Source organism: Oncorhynchus keta, chromosome 37 (genome assembly GCF_023373465.1).
Source record: "Oncorhynchus keta strain PuntledgeMale-10-30-2019 chromosome 37, Oket_V2, whole genome shotgun sequence".
Classification (NCBI taxonomy): domain Eukaryota; kingdom Metazoa; phylum Chordata; class Actinopteri; order Salmoniformes; family Salmonidae; genus Oncorhynchus; species Oncorhynchus keta.
The window spans coordinates 25,153,016-25,167,163 of record NC_068457.1 but is presented as its reverse complement, the minus strand read 5'-3'; the positions used below and the strand labels follow the sequence as shown (position 1 = coordinate 25,167,163).

At 42.5% G+C, this 14,148-nt stretch overlaps 2 protein-coding genes across 4 annotated transcripts in view; both read left to right on the top strand.

Moving 5' to 3' along the window:
* LOC127916785 (receptor tyrosine-protein kinase erbB-4-like) overlaps window positions 1-6,160 on the top strand; it is a 419,139-nt gene extending 412,979 nt beyond the window's left edge. For all 3 annotated transcript variants that reach the window (XM_052499916.1, XM_052499915.1, XM_052499917.1), the window contains one exon: window positions 3,025-6,160. In XM_052499916.1, coding sequence (XP_052355876.1) covers window positions 3,025-3,935 — 911 coding nt within the window. In that variant the 3' untranslated portion in view covers window positions 3,936-6,160. The remainder of the gene's footprint in view (window positions 1-3,024) is intronic.
* LOC127916626 (uncharacterized) lies at window positions 5,931-14,027 on the top strand. Its single transcript, XM_052498934.1, has 6 exons — window positions 5,931-6,002; window positions 8,388-8,529; window positions 8,930-9,019; window positions 9,463-9,597; window positions 9,775-9,909; window positions 10,310-14,027. The coding sequence occupies exons 1-6, from the start codon at window positions 5,931-5,933 to the stop codon at window positions 10,726-10,728; spliced, it is 993 nt and encodes a 330-aa protein (XP_052354894.1). The 3' UTR covers window positions 10,729-14,027.
* Window positions 14,028-14,148: the final 121 nt, after the last annotated feature.

Genomic DNA, 14,148 nt, shown 5'->3' with positions numbered 1-14,148 from the left:
GAACTAAAAAACATGTACAATGAAGAATCTCCATTGGAATAGCTAGGCTTATCTGTGTCCGGGAAACCCAAGCCTAGAGCCTAGACAGATCTAGACCTAAGAGTCAACGTCTAGACATGCCTGCAGCTAGGAGACACTGACTAGACGTAAGACAGCTTGTCATTTCAACCAGTTACTCCTATGAGGGCTCAGTGAAAAGAGCCAAGCTTTGTTTGTTCCTTTGAAGTCAGGTGGAAAAACGAAACAGTTCAACACCAGTTCAACACCAGTTCAACACCAGTTCAACACCAGTTCAACACCAGTTCAACACCAGTTCAACACCAGTTCAACACCAGTTCAACACCAGTTTAACACCAGTTCAACACCAGTTTAACACCAGTTCAACACTAGTTCAACACCAGTTCAACACCAGTTCAACACCAGTTCAACACCAGTTCAACACTAGTTCAACACCAGTTCAACACCAGTTCAACACCAGTTCAACACCAGTTCAACACCAGTTCAACACCAGTTCAACACCAGTTCAACACCAGTTCAACACCAGTTCAACACTAGTTCAACACCAGTTCAACACCAGTTCAACACCAGTTCAACACCAGTTCAACACCAGTTCAACACCAGTTCAACACCAGTTCAACACTAGTTCAACACCAGTTCAACACCAGTTCAACACCAGTTCAACACCAGTTCAACACCAGTTTAACACCAGTTTAACACCAGTTCAACACCAGTTCAACACCAGTTCAACACCAGTTCAACACCAGTTCAACACCAGTTCAACACCAGTTCAACACCAGTTCAACACCAGTTCAACACCAGTTCAACACCAGTTCAACACCAGTTCAACACCAGTTCAACACCAGTTCAACACCAGTTCAACACCAGTTTAACACCAGTTCAACACCAGTTCAACACCAGTTCAACACCAGTTCAACTCTAGTTCAACTCCAGTTCAACTCCAGTTCAACTCTAGTTCAACACCAGTTCAACACCAGTTCAACACCAGTTCAACACCAGTTCAACACCAGTTTAACACCAGTTCAACACCAGTTCAACACCAGTTCAACACCAGTTCAACACTAGTTCAACACCAGTTCAACACTAGTTCAACACCAGTTCAACACCAGTTCAACACCAGTTCAACACCAGTTCAACACCAGTTCAACACCAGTTCAACACCAGTTCAACACCAGTTCAACACCAGTTTAACACCAGTTCAACACCAGTTCAACACCAGTTCAACACCAGTTCAACACCAGTTCAACACCAGTTCAACACCAGTTCAACACTAGTTCAACACCAGTTTAACACCAGTTTAACACCAGTTTAACACCAGTTCAACACCAGTTCAACACCAGTTCAACACCAGTTCAACACCAGTTTAACACCAGTTTAACACCAGTTTAACATGGCCTAGTTTTCTGTTGCCATGTCGTGTCTTGCTCTGTAATGGAAGGGCCTACATCACTTCCTTCAAAACCTTCATTCACTACTATAGTCACTGTACCTCTGTCTCTAACCTCTCTGGACAACAGCCTGCTGTACTCCCAGTCATTTTTAGCATAACAGTATGATTCTACATTGTTCTACATCTTTAGATTCCCATTATATTGTTCGCTGACTCTGAGCGTTGTAAACACAAGCTTTAGCTCAGATATTACTACTTCGGGCTTTGATCATAGGCTGTTTTCACTCTGTCCGTCTCATGCAACTTCGATTTGTGGAGAAGCTGGCAATAAAACTAAAACCAGAGAAACAAAACTGATGCAATGAAGGAGTGGAGGGGTGGAGGAGTGGAGGTGGAGGAGTGGAGAAGTGGAGGAGTGGAGGTGGAGGAGTGGAGAAGTGGAGGAGTGGGGAGTGGAGGGGTGGAGGAGTGGAGGAGTGGAGGAGTGGAGGTGGAGGAGTGGAGAAGTGGAGGAGTGGGGAGTGGAGGTGGAGGAGTGGAGGAGTGGAGGAGTGGAGGGGTGGAGGAGTGGAGGAGTGGAGAAGTGGAGGTGGAGGAGTGGAGAAGTGGAGGTGGAGGAGTGGAGGAGTGGAGGGGTGGAGGAGTGGAGGAGTGGAGAAGTGGAGGTGCAGGAGTGGAGGAGTGGAGAAGTGGAGAAGTGGAGGTGGAGGAGTGGAGAAGTGGAGGTGGAGGAGTGGAGAAGTGGAGGAGTGGGGAGTGGAGGGGTGGAGGAGTGGAGAAGTGGAGGTGCAGGAGTGGAGGAGTGGAGAAGTGGAGGAGTGGAGAAGTGGAGGTGCAGGAGTGGAGGAGTGGAGAAGTGGAGGTGCAGGAGTGGAGGAGTGGAGAAGTGGAGGTGGAGGAGTGGAGAAGTGGAGGAGTGGAGAAGTGGAGGTGCAGGAGTGGAGGAGTGGAGAAGTGGAGGAGTGGAGGGGTGGAGGAGTGGAGAAGTGGAGGAGTGGGGAGTGGAGGGGTGGAGGAGTGGAGGGGTGGAGGAGTGGAGAAGTGGAGGAGTGGAGGGGTGGAGGAGTGGAGGAGTGGGGAGTGGAGGGGTGGAGGAGTGGAGAAGTGGAGGAGTGGAGGAGTGGAGGGAGTGGAGGAGTGGGGAGTGGAGGAGTGGAGGAGTGGAGGGGTGGAGGAGTGGAGAAGTGGAGGAGTGGAGGAGTGGAGGAGTGGGGAGTGGAGGGGTGGAGGAGTGGAGAAGTGGAGGAGTGGGGAGTGGAGGGGTGGGGAGTGGAGGGGTGGAGGAGTGGAGAAGTGGAGGAGTGGAGGGGTGGAGGAGTGGAGAAGTGGAGGTGGAGGGGTGGAGGAGTGTCAAATAGATAGATTCCACCCCATACTATTATAGTGCCTGGCAGGCAGCAGTGCAGAACTGGAGCTGCTGGTTCACCTCGGGATACTGGGAGAGGAGAATGACAAGGAAAGGGTTGGCAAGGTGGCCTTCAGACCTTGATATGGATCTGCTCAGTGATCTTTGGTGAACTACCCTCTTCTCATTTTCTCTCTCTTGCTCTTCTCTTCTCTCTCTCTCTCTCTCTCTCTCTCTCTCTCTCTCTCTCTCTCTCTCTTTTTCTCTCTAGACTATCTGAAACCGATTGAGGAGAACCCATTTGTGGCGCGGCGCAAGAACGGCGAGGTCCACGCCCTGGACAACCCAGCCTACCACAGCACACCCAACAGCCAGCCCAAGGGGGGCGAAGACGAGTACATCAACGAGCCTCTCTACCTCAACACCTTCCACAACCCCGGAGACCTGGTCCTGAGAAAGAACGGTGGTCTCCCATCACAGAGTACAGCCTCGACTATCAGTATTGGCTCCTATCCCCAACTCACCGTCCAGACTGGCCTTCCTTACTACCCCGTCGTACCGACAGAGAGCTCCCCTTCTGGGCTGCAGGGAGGCTGCCATCACCCACTGCCGGGTCACCTCATTCACAAGCTCCACAGTGTTGGTGTGAAACCTGGCCACTCGGCCCTATCTGGCAACTCACCACAACAGACCCACCTGGGCCTTCAGGGACACCAGTCCCACCTAATCCAGTGTGGTGGTGGGCCCTCTGCCACCCAGTTTTACCACCCTGAAAGGTCAACTGTCAAGAAAGGTCCCATCTCCATGTCGGCGCCCGAGGACCAGAGAAGTGTTATACCAGCCTACCAGGGGCACACCACCCACCCTGGCAGTGTACTGAAGCAGGGACAGGGGAACCAGGCGGGAGGCAAACCGGCAGGCAAGAAGCTCAAGGTGACCTTTGACAATCCAGAGTACTGGCAGCACAGCCTGCCACCCAAGCCGTTGAACAGCGTTACAAACCAGGCGGGCAGCACCCTTGAGGCGGGAACCACCAATGGCAAGTTGTTCTACAAACGGAACGGCTGCATCAGGCCGGTGGTGGCCGAAAACCCAGAGTACCTATCAGAGTTCTCGTCCAATCTCAAGCCGGGCACAGTTCTGCCCCCTCCCCCGTACCGACAGAGGAACACAGTGGTATAAAGTGAGGTCCCAACCCACCTTCCTCCAGCTTCTGGACCAGCTAGTACCCAGCCTTCTCCGGTTCCTCTGTCCCTTCCTCAGTACCTCAAACAGTCACGAGAGCCTCCCCAAAACCCCTCCCCACGACATCCCACAATCCATCACCTGCGCTAACTAGCTAACTAACTAGCGTTCTCCAGAGAAGGAGCTAGCAGACCCTACTCAGAGTGCCACCAACCAACACACTACCAGGCTCCACCTCCTTATCTCCACTCTAGCCCCTAACTGGTACAGTAACAACAGTAAAACGGCTCTAGGTAAAGACCAGGCCATGTTAACCTCTGACGCTGTATATAAACAGGACTGGCAGCGGTGGTGGTGTTTGTGAAAGGAGCATCGAGGAACCACGCAATATGGAGATAGTATGACAATATGTACTGTTCTCTACACAGACAGGGATGGTGTCAGGACTCTCAGGACGGTACGAGGGAACCACGATGAGGAACGCAGACGGAAAAGATGAAGTGTGTCGAAAAAGAGATGTTATACAGAGCACAGTGTTTTACATGACTGTTGTTGCAACAAAATGAACTGGAGAGAGAGAGATGGAAAGACAACCAACCACTACTGTATGTTGAAATGTTCCTCACAAAGGAGCTACATATTGTAGATATTGCATCACCATCACTTCAGTGTTACTCACCTCTTACAGTATTTACGGTAACTAACTCTGTTGTGACCAAGCCTTGTACCATTTTCAACATGTTTTATTTAATGTTTACTCTATTTAATTTTCACAATTATTTATATGATGTGTTAAAAACAACAACTACGTACCTGTATGTACAACGCAGGCCATCCATTGGATAATTTTTGGGGTGTGGCGTTCACAGTTACGTTGTTCACTTGAACGCTCTTATCACGTCTAAACTACTGTAAACCACGTGGGCAGCTTATCTTGAAAGAGCTTATCACATCTAAACTACTGTAAACCATATGGGTAGCTTATCTTGAAAGAGCTTATCACGTCTAAACTACTGTAAACCACGTGGGCAGCTTATCTTGAAAGAGCTTATCACGTCTAAACTACTGTAAACCACGTGGGCAGCTTATCTTGAAAGAGCTTATCACGTCTAAACTACTGTAAACCACGTGGGCAGCTTATCTTGAAAGAGCTTATCACGTCTAAACTACTGTAAACCATGTGGGTAGCTTATCTTGAAAGAGCTTATCACGTCTAAACTACTGTAAACCACGTGGGCAGCTTATCTTGAAAGAGCTTATCACGTCTAAACTACTGTAAACCACGTGGGTAGCTTATCTTGAAAGAGCTTATCACGTCTAAAACTACTGTAAACCATGTGGGTAGCTTAACTTGAAAGCTCTTATCACGTCTAAACTACTGTAAACCATGTGGGTAGCTTAACTTGAAAGCTCTTATCACGTCTAAACTACTGTAAACCATGTGGGTAGCTTAACTTGAAAGCTCTTATCACGTCTAAACTACTGTAAACCATGTGGGTAGCTTAATTTGAAAGAGCTTATCACATCTAAAACTACTGTAAACCATGTGGGTAGCTTAACTTGAAAGCTCTTATCACGTCTAAACTACTGTAAACCACGTGGGTAGCTTATCTTGAAAGAGCTTATCACGTCTAAAACTACTGTAAACCATGTGGGGAGCTTAATTTGAAAGAGCTTATCACGTCTAAACGACTGTAAACCATGTGGGTAGCTTAACTTGAAAGCTCTTATCAAGTCTAAACTACTGTAAACCATGTGGTTAGCTTATCTTGAAAGAGCTTATTACGTCTAAACTACTGTAAACCATGTGGGTAGCTTAACTTGAAAGCTCTTATCACGTCTAAACTACTGTAAACCATGTGGGTAGCTTAATTTGAAAGAGCTTATCACATCTAAAACTACTGTAAACCATGTGGGTAGCTTAACAAATAACTTTCTAAAAGTTCCTTTATCACTGGCTTCAATGGAATGACATTGGATTTTTTCTCAATAATGTCTCGGAAGAGATTCGTCACTGCGAGGAAATTAGGTTATGCAGATTGTGGCCTGACACAGGGACACAGAGTTTGTAGTAACGGTTTGCAATGCAAATGAGAGGATAATGAGGAGGACTGTTGTAGCATGAAAAATAGTCTCCTTTATAACTCGCTACGGTGGCTGAGACACAGAGAGAGGAGGAGGAGGGTGTCCTTTCTAGTGGAGGCCTGGATGAATGGATGAGATTCCATATAGACAGATTCTCATGGAGGGAGGGAGGGAGGGAGGGAGGGAGGGAGGGAGGGAGGGAGGGAGGGGAGGGAGGGAGGCCTGGATGAATGGATGAGAGACAGATTCCATATAGACAGATTCTCATGGAGGGAGGGAGGGAGGGAGGGAGGGAGGGAGGGAGGGAGGGAGGGGAGGGAGGGAGGGAGGCCTGGATGAATGGATGAGAGACAGATTCCATATAGACAGATTCTCATGGAGGGAGGGAGGGAGGGAGCTCCACTGGGAGGGGGGGAGGTAGTATTGGTGTGTGGTTTAAGTTTAACCACAGAACTAGTCCTCTATAGAGGTAGTAGTTTAACCACAGAACCAGTGGTTAAACTAAGCCCACTGACAGTCAGCTAGCCTCCTCTCTCTCTCCCCCTGACAACTCTCAGTTCACCTCTATACAGCAATAGGTTTACCAACTCCTCATTCTGAATCCAAAATGTCAAGTTCCAGAGATTTGACACGGAATCTTCTTGTGTGACTTCACCACAAGTCTCTCCGTTACTCTGAGACGAGGGCTAAATGAAGTTCAGTTGTCAAATCAGCAAATAAAAATGTCATTCATGACTTAAAATGGCTGTTTATGAATTAACTCAATTCAATTCTGAACTGACCCCAACCTTAATGTGAAGGGAGTGACTAGTGCCAAATGGAAATGTTTTTTATGTGATTTAACTAGGCAAGTTAGTTAAGAACAAATTCTTATTTACAATGACGACCTACTCCAATCTGCGCCGCCCTATGGGACTCTCATTCATGGCAGGTTGTGATACTGCTTGGTCTGTAGCGACGCCTTTAGCACTGAGATACAGTGCCTTAGACCGCTGCGCCACTCGGGCAGGACCAGTGATTACAAGTCATGTGTAACTGACCATTTAGAATAAATAGTGACTTAGGACAGTTACCTGTACTAACTTGTACTAGGAGCAGTTACCTGTACTACTGATGCCTCATAAACACCTATGAGAATACTGCCAGACAGCTTCTGCTGCCTAGTGGAACGTCCAGGACCACCGGTAAAACTTCTGTTTCAGAGTCATTTGGTTACACTGCTGTTATGGAGCCATGCATGTTCGTTTTTTCATTTCCTACTCGATTTGCCTTTACTTTGTCTATATTTCGTCATACAGCATAAGGAGGCGTATCCCAGCTGTCCTTGTGGCAGAGAGGAGGGTTATTGATACATGTTTCTGCTGCATTGTGGGTGTTTGTTTTAGTCCATATGGAGCACATTATTATTATTATTATTATTATTATTATTATTGATCCAACGAACAGGAAGTGAAAAATATTTTTAAAAATAACGTGTTTTTTCTTAGTTGTAATAATCCAACCACATGATTATTTCAAATGCATTTCACATTTACACCTACAAGGTTGAGATATGTGAAGGAACAGAATAGAGAGAAACTTGGGGACATAGTGAAGTACTGAATGAGAAGTCTTCATATTTATGTGCTATTTGTCTGCTTCCTGTCGTTCTACTACCTCTGGTTATGATGACAACTATTTTGTTCTGCCTTTGGACCCAAATAGTTCAGAAAAACTGGAATTAACACTTAATTTCAATGTGAAGTATTCGTGTTGTGTTTAACTTGTTTTTCCCTAAGGACTGAAATGACAGATTGCAGATTCTATGATTTTCAAAACCAGAGAAAAACCAGTCTCTCTTTTTACATGTTCATATTAGAAGAGCCTGTTATGACCCTGAGCCAGTCCTAATATGGACACCATAGCTGCCAACAGTTTGGCTCAATATTCACCTGCCGCCATTTTGTTCAAATAGCAACGCTAGTTTTTGACGTCTCTTTATCTACCAGAAAACTACATCTGTACTTGGTTGGAAAGGTTTTGGCCCCTTAGTATTCTCCTATACAGTATGTAGTTGGAAAGGTTTGGCCCCTAAGTATTCTCCTATACAGTATGTAGTTGGAAAGGTTTGGCCCCTTAGTATTCTACTATACAGTATGTAGTTGGAAAGGTTTGGCCCCTAAGTATTCTCCTATACAGTATGTAGTTGGAAAGGTTTTGGCCCCTTAGTATTCTCCTATACAGTATGTAGTTGGATAGGTTTTGGCCCCTTAGTATTCTCCTATACAGTATGTAGTTGGAAAGGTTTGGCCCCTTAGTTTTCTCCTATACAGTATGTAGTTGGGAAGGTTTTGGCCCCTTAGTATTCTCCTATACAGTATGTAGTTGGAAAGGTTTGGCCCCTTAGTATTCTCCTATACAGTATGTAGTTGGATAGGTTTTGGCCCCTTAGTATTCTCCTATACAGTATGTAGTTGGAAAGGTTTTGGCCCCTTAGTATTCTCCTATACAGTATGTAGTTGGGAAGGTTTGGCCCCTTAGTATTCTCCTATACAGTATGTAGTTGGAAAGGTTTGGCCCCTAAGTATTCTCCTATACAGTATGTAGTTGGAAAGGTTTGGCCCCTTAGTATTCTCCTATACAGTATGTAGTTGGAAAGGTTTTGGCCCCTTAGTATTCTCCTATACAGTATGTAGTTGGATAGGTTTTGGCCCCTTAGTATTCTCCTATACAGTATGTAGTTGGAAAGGTTTGGCCCCTTAGTTTTCTCCTATACAGTATGTAGTTGGGAAGGTTTTGGCCCCTTAGTATTCTCCTATACAGTATGTAGTTGGAAAGGTTTGGCCCCTTAGTATTCTCCTATACAGTATGTAGTTGGATAGGTTTTGGCCCCTTAGTATTCTCCTATACAGTATGTAGTTGGAAAGGTTTTGGCCCCTTAGTATTCTCCTATACAGTATGTAGTTGGAAAGGTTTTGGCCCCTTAGTATTCTCCTATACAGTATGTAGTTGGGAAGGTTTGGCCCCTAAGTATTCTCCTATACAGTATGTAGTTGGAAAGGTTTGGCCCCTTAGTATTCTCCTATACAATATGTAGTTGGATAGGTTTTGGCCCCTTAGTATTCTCCTATACAGTATGTAGTTGGAAAGGTTTGGCCCCTTAGTATTCTCCTATACAGTATGTAGTTGGATAGGTTTTGGCCCCTTAGTATTCTCCTATACAGTATGTAGTTGGAAAGGTTTGGCCCCTTAGTATTCTCCTATACAGTATGTAGTCGGAAAGGTTTGGCCCCTTAGTATTCTCCTATACAGTATGTAGTTGGAAAGGTTTGGCCCCTTAGTATTCTCCTATACAGTATGTAGTTGGAAAGGTTTGGCCCCTTAGTATTCTCCTATACAGTATGTAGTTGGGAAGGTTTTGGCCCCTTAGTATTCTCCTATACAGTATGTAGTTGGATAGGTTTTGGCCCCTTAGTATTCTCCTATACAGTATGTAGTTGGAAAGGTTTTGGCCCCTTAGTATTCTCCTATACAGTATGTAGTTGGATAGGTTTTGGCCCCTTAGTATTCTCCTATACAGTATGTAGTTGGATAGGTTTGGCCCCTTATTATTCTCCTATACAGTATGTAGTTGGGAAGGTTTTGGCCCCTTAGTATTCTCCTATACAGTATGTAGTTGGAAAGGTTTGGCCCCTTAGTATTCTCCTATACAGTATGTAGTTGGATAGGTTTGGCCCCTTATTATTCTCCTATACAGTATGTAGTTGGGAAGGTTTTGGCCCCTTAGTATTCTCCTATACAGTATGTAGTTGGATAGGTTTTGGCCCCTTAGTATTCTCCTATACAGTATGTAGTTGGATAGGTTTTGGCCCCTTAGTATTCTCCTATACAGTATGTAGTTGGATAGGTTTTGGCCCCTTAGTATTCTCCTATACAGTATGTAGTTGGGAAGGTTTTGGCCCCTTAGTATTCTCCTATACAGTATGTAGTTGGAAAAGTTTGGCCCCTTATTATTCTCCTATACAGTATGTAGTTGGGAAGGTTTTGGCCCCTAAGTATTCTCCTATACAGTATGTAGTTGGAAAGGTTTGGCCCCTTAGTATTCTCCTATACAGTATGTAGTTGGGAAGGTTTTGGCCCCTTAGTATTCTCCTATACAGTATGTAGTTGGAAAGGTTTGGCCCCTTAGTATTCTCCTATACAGTATGTAGTTGGAAAGGTTTGGCCCCTTAGTATTCTCCTATACAGTATGTAGTTGGATAGGTTTGGCCCCTTATTATTCTCCTATACAGTATGTAGTTGGAAAGGTTTTGGCCCCTTAGTATTCTCCTATACAGTATGTAGTTGGATAGGTTTTGGCCCCTTAGTATTCTCCTATACAGTATGTAGTTGGGACGGTTTTGGCCCCTTAGTATTCTCCTATACAGTATGTAGTTGGGAAGGTTTTGGCCCCTTAGTATTCTCCTATACAGTATGTAGTTGGGAAGGTTTTGGCCCCTTAGTATTCTCCTATACAGTATGTAGTTGGATAGGTTTTGGCCCCTTAGTATTCTCCTATACAGTATGTAGTTGGATAGGTTTTGGCCCCTTAGTATTCTCCTATACAGTATGTAGTTGGATAGGTTTTGGCCCCTTAGTATTCTCCTATACAGTATGTAGTTGGATAGGTTTGGCCCCTTATTATTCTCCTATACAGTATGTAGTTGGGAAGGTTTTGGCCCCTTAGTATTCTCCTATACAGTATGTAGTTGGATAGGTTTTGGCCCCTTAGTATTCTCCTATACAGTATGTAGTTGGATAGGTTTGGCCCCTTAGTATTCTCCTATACAGTATGTAGTTGGGAAGGTTTTGGCCCCTTAGTATTCTCCTATACAGTATGTAGTTGGGAAGGTTTTGGCCCCTTAGTATTCTCCTATACAGTATGTAGTTGGAAAGTATTCTATGACACAATCAGCAGCACAAGTACTGTATCCTCCACCACTACAGTAGAACTGTATTAGCTATGCCTGTTGTACCTAATACTATATCATCATGCATGATACCTCAATGTGAGTGTTATTGCTCTTTAACCTGAGTATTTGTTAGTTCAATTAATAGTATTTTCCATTTTTGTCCCGAGGAAAGATGGTTTGAGGGACGGCTTCTATTGCTGTTTGGAGTTGGAAAGAAATCAGTAGCACCAATTCTATAGTAACTTCCTGCTGTTAAGTTAAAACACCATGGAAAGGTTGAAGTGTTTAATACCTTACACCACTGTATACAGTTAATTCACAAACATACACTTACTGTTCAATATAGGATTCATCTTTACTGTTCAATATAGGATTCATCTTTACTGTTCAGTATAGGATTCATCTTTACTGTTCAATATAGGATTCATCTTTACTGTTCAATATAGGATTCATCTTTACTGTTCAGTATAGGATTCATCTTTACTGTTCAATATAGGATTCATCTTTACTGTTCAATATAGGATTCATCTTTACTGTTCAATATAGGATTCATCTTTACTGTTCAATATAGGATTCATCTTTACTGTTCAATATAGGATTCATCTTTACTGTTCAGTATAGGATTCATCTTTACTGTTCAATATAGGATTCATCTTTACTGTTCAATATAGGATTCATCTTTACTGTTCAGTATAGGATTCATCTTTACTGTTCAATATAGGATTCATCTTTACTGTTTAATATAGGATTCATCTTTACTGTTCAATATAGGATTCATCTTTACTGTTCAGTATAGGATTCATCTTTACTGTTTAATATAGGATTCATCTTTAATGTTCAATATAGGATTCATCTTTACTGTTCAGTATAGGATTCATCTTTACTGTTCAATATAGGATTCATCTTTACTGTTCAGTATAGGATTCATCTTTACTGTTCAGTATAGGATTCATCTTTACTGTTCAGTATAGGATTCATCTTTACTGTTCAGTATAGGATTCATCTTTACTGTTCAATATAAGATTCATCTTTACTGTTCAGTATAGGATTCATCTTTACTGTTCAGTATAGGATTCATCTTTACTGTTCAATATAGGATATATCTTTACTGTTCAGTATAGGATTCATCTTTACTGTTCAGTATAGGATTCATCTTTACTGTTCAGTATAGCATTCATCTTTACTGTTCAATATAGGATTCATCTTTACTGTTCAATATAGCATTCATCTTTACTGTTCAATATAGCATTCATCTTTACTGTCCAGTATAGGATTCATCTTTACTGTTCAATATAGGATTCATCTTTACTGTTCAATATAGCATTCATCTTTACTGTTCACTATAGGATTCATCTTTACTGTTCAATATAGGATTCATCTTTACTGTTCAATATAGGATTCATCTTTACTGTTCAGTATAGGATTCATCTTTACTGTTCAGTATAGGATTCATCTTTACTGTTCAGTATAGGATTCATCTTTACTGTTCAGTATAGGATTCATCTTTACTGTTCAGTATAGGATTCATCTTTACTGTTCAGAATAGGATTCCTCTTTACTGTTCAGTATAGGATTCATCTTTACTGTTCAGTATAGGATTCATCTTTACTGTTCAGTATAGGATTCATCTTTACTGTTCAGTATAGGATTCATCTTTACTGTTCAATATAGCATTCATCTTTACTGTTCAGTATAGGATTCATCTTTACTGTTCAATATAGGATTCATCTTTACTGTTCAATATAGCATTCATCTTTACTGTTCACTATAGGATTCATCTTTACTGTTCAATATAGGATTCATCTTTACTGTTCAATATAGGATTCATCTTTACTGTTCAGTATAGGATTCATCTTTACTGTTCAGTATAGGATTCATCTTTACTGTTCAGTATAGGATTCATCTTTACTGTTCAGTATAGGATTCATCTTTACTGTTCAGTATAGGATTCATCTTTACTGTTCAGTATAGGATTCATCTTTACTGTTCAGTATAGGATTCATCTTTACTGTTCAGTATAGGATTCATCTTTACTGTTCAGTATAGGATTCATCTTTACTGTTTAATATAGGATTCATCTTTACTGTTTAATATAGGATTCATCTTTACTGTTTAATATAGGATTCATCTTTACTGTTTAATATAGGATTCATCTTTACTGTTTAATATAGGATTCATCTTTACTGTTTAATATAGGATTCATCTTTACTGTTCAGAATAGGATTCATCTTTACTGTTCAGTATAGGATTCCTAGTCATCCTGGCTTCTACTGTTCATTTAGTCATATTTATAATGACCGATGTTTTGGTCTGTCACTTTTTTTTTTTTTACTATTTCAACATGTTCAAAAATCCTTCTGTTTATTTTATTGTGTTGATGAAGTGTATTTAATAATATGAATGAGTGTTTTTACAGCCGCAGCACACGTCACCTCATTCAGTATTATCTTCGGATAATATTTCAATACATCCTGAAAATTTGACACAATCTTAATTGCATCTTAATTGCACAAATTGTCGTATTAGAGAGGACGCATTTTTTCGGTTACATTTTTTGTGTTGAAATTGATATACCTATCAAACCAATGTAATTGTACAGTCATTTGGACTTTCCTCCAGATTGAACACACTATTGTCCCATGACAAAATGTGAATAGTATTTTTATAAAGCACCGTGACGAGGCGACCCGCTGAAATGTGTCCATAGGAGGAGAAAGCTTTGACTTTTTACCACTTTTCTCTCTGTTTCACGTTATTTTCTTTCTCTGTTCTTTTTCTCTTCTTGTCTGTTTATCTGGTGTCAGCGTTAGATATGACATAGCTTCTGTGTGTACTGTATGTGTACTTTGGGTAGTACATTTTGATTTGAAATGTAAAACACCCTTGTTGGGCTCTTGCCTGTGAAACTGGCTAGTTCACCTGTATGAAGCATCCCTCTGTGAGTTCTCTACTTAATATCTGTGTTGGGGTTAACAATGGTTTATATCTTCTTCTTGTTTTACCTCTCTCTCTCTCTCTCTCTCTCTCTCTCTCTCTCTCTCTCTCTCTCTCTCTCTCTCTCACACACACTCTCTCACGCTCTCTCACTCTCTCTCTCTCTCACACACTCTCTCTCGCTCTCTCGCTCTCTCTCTCTCTCTCTCTCTCTCTCTCTCTCTCTCTCTCTTCTCGAAGACATCAAGGTTGAATTGGAA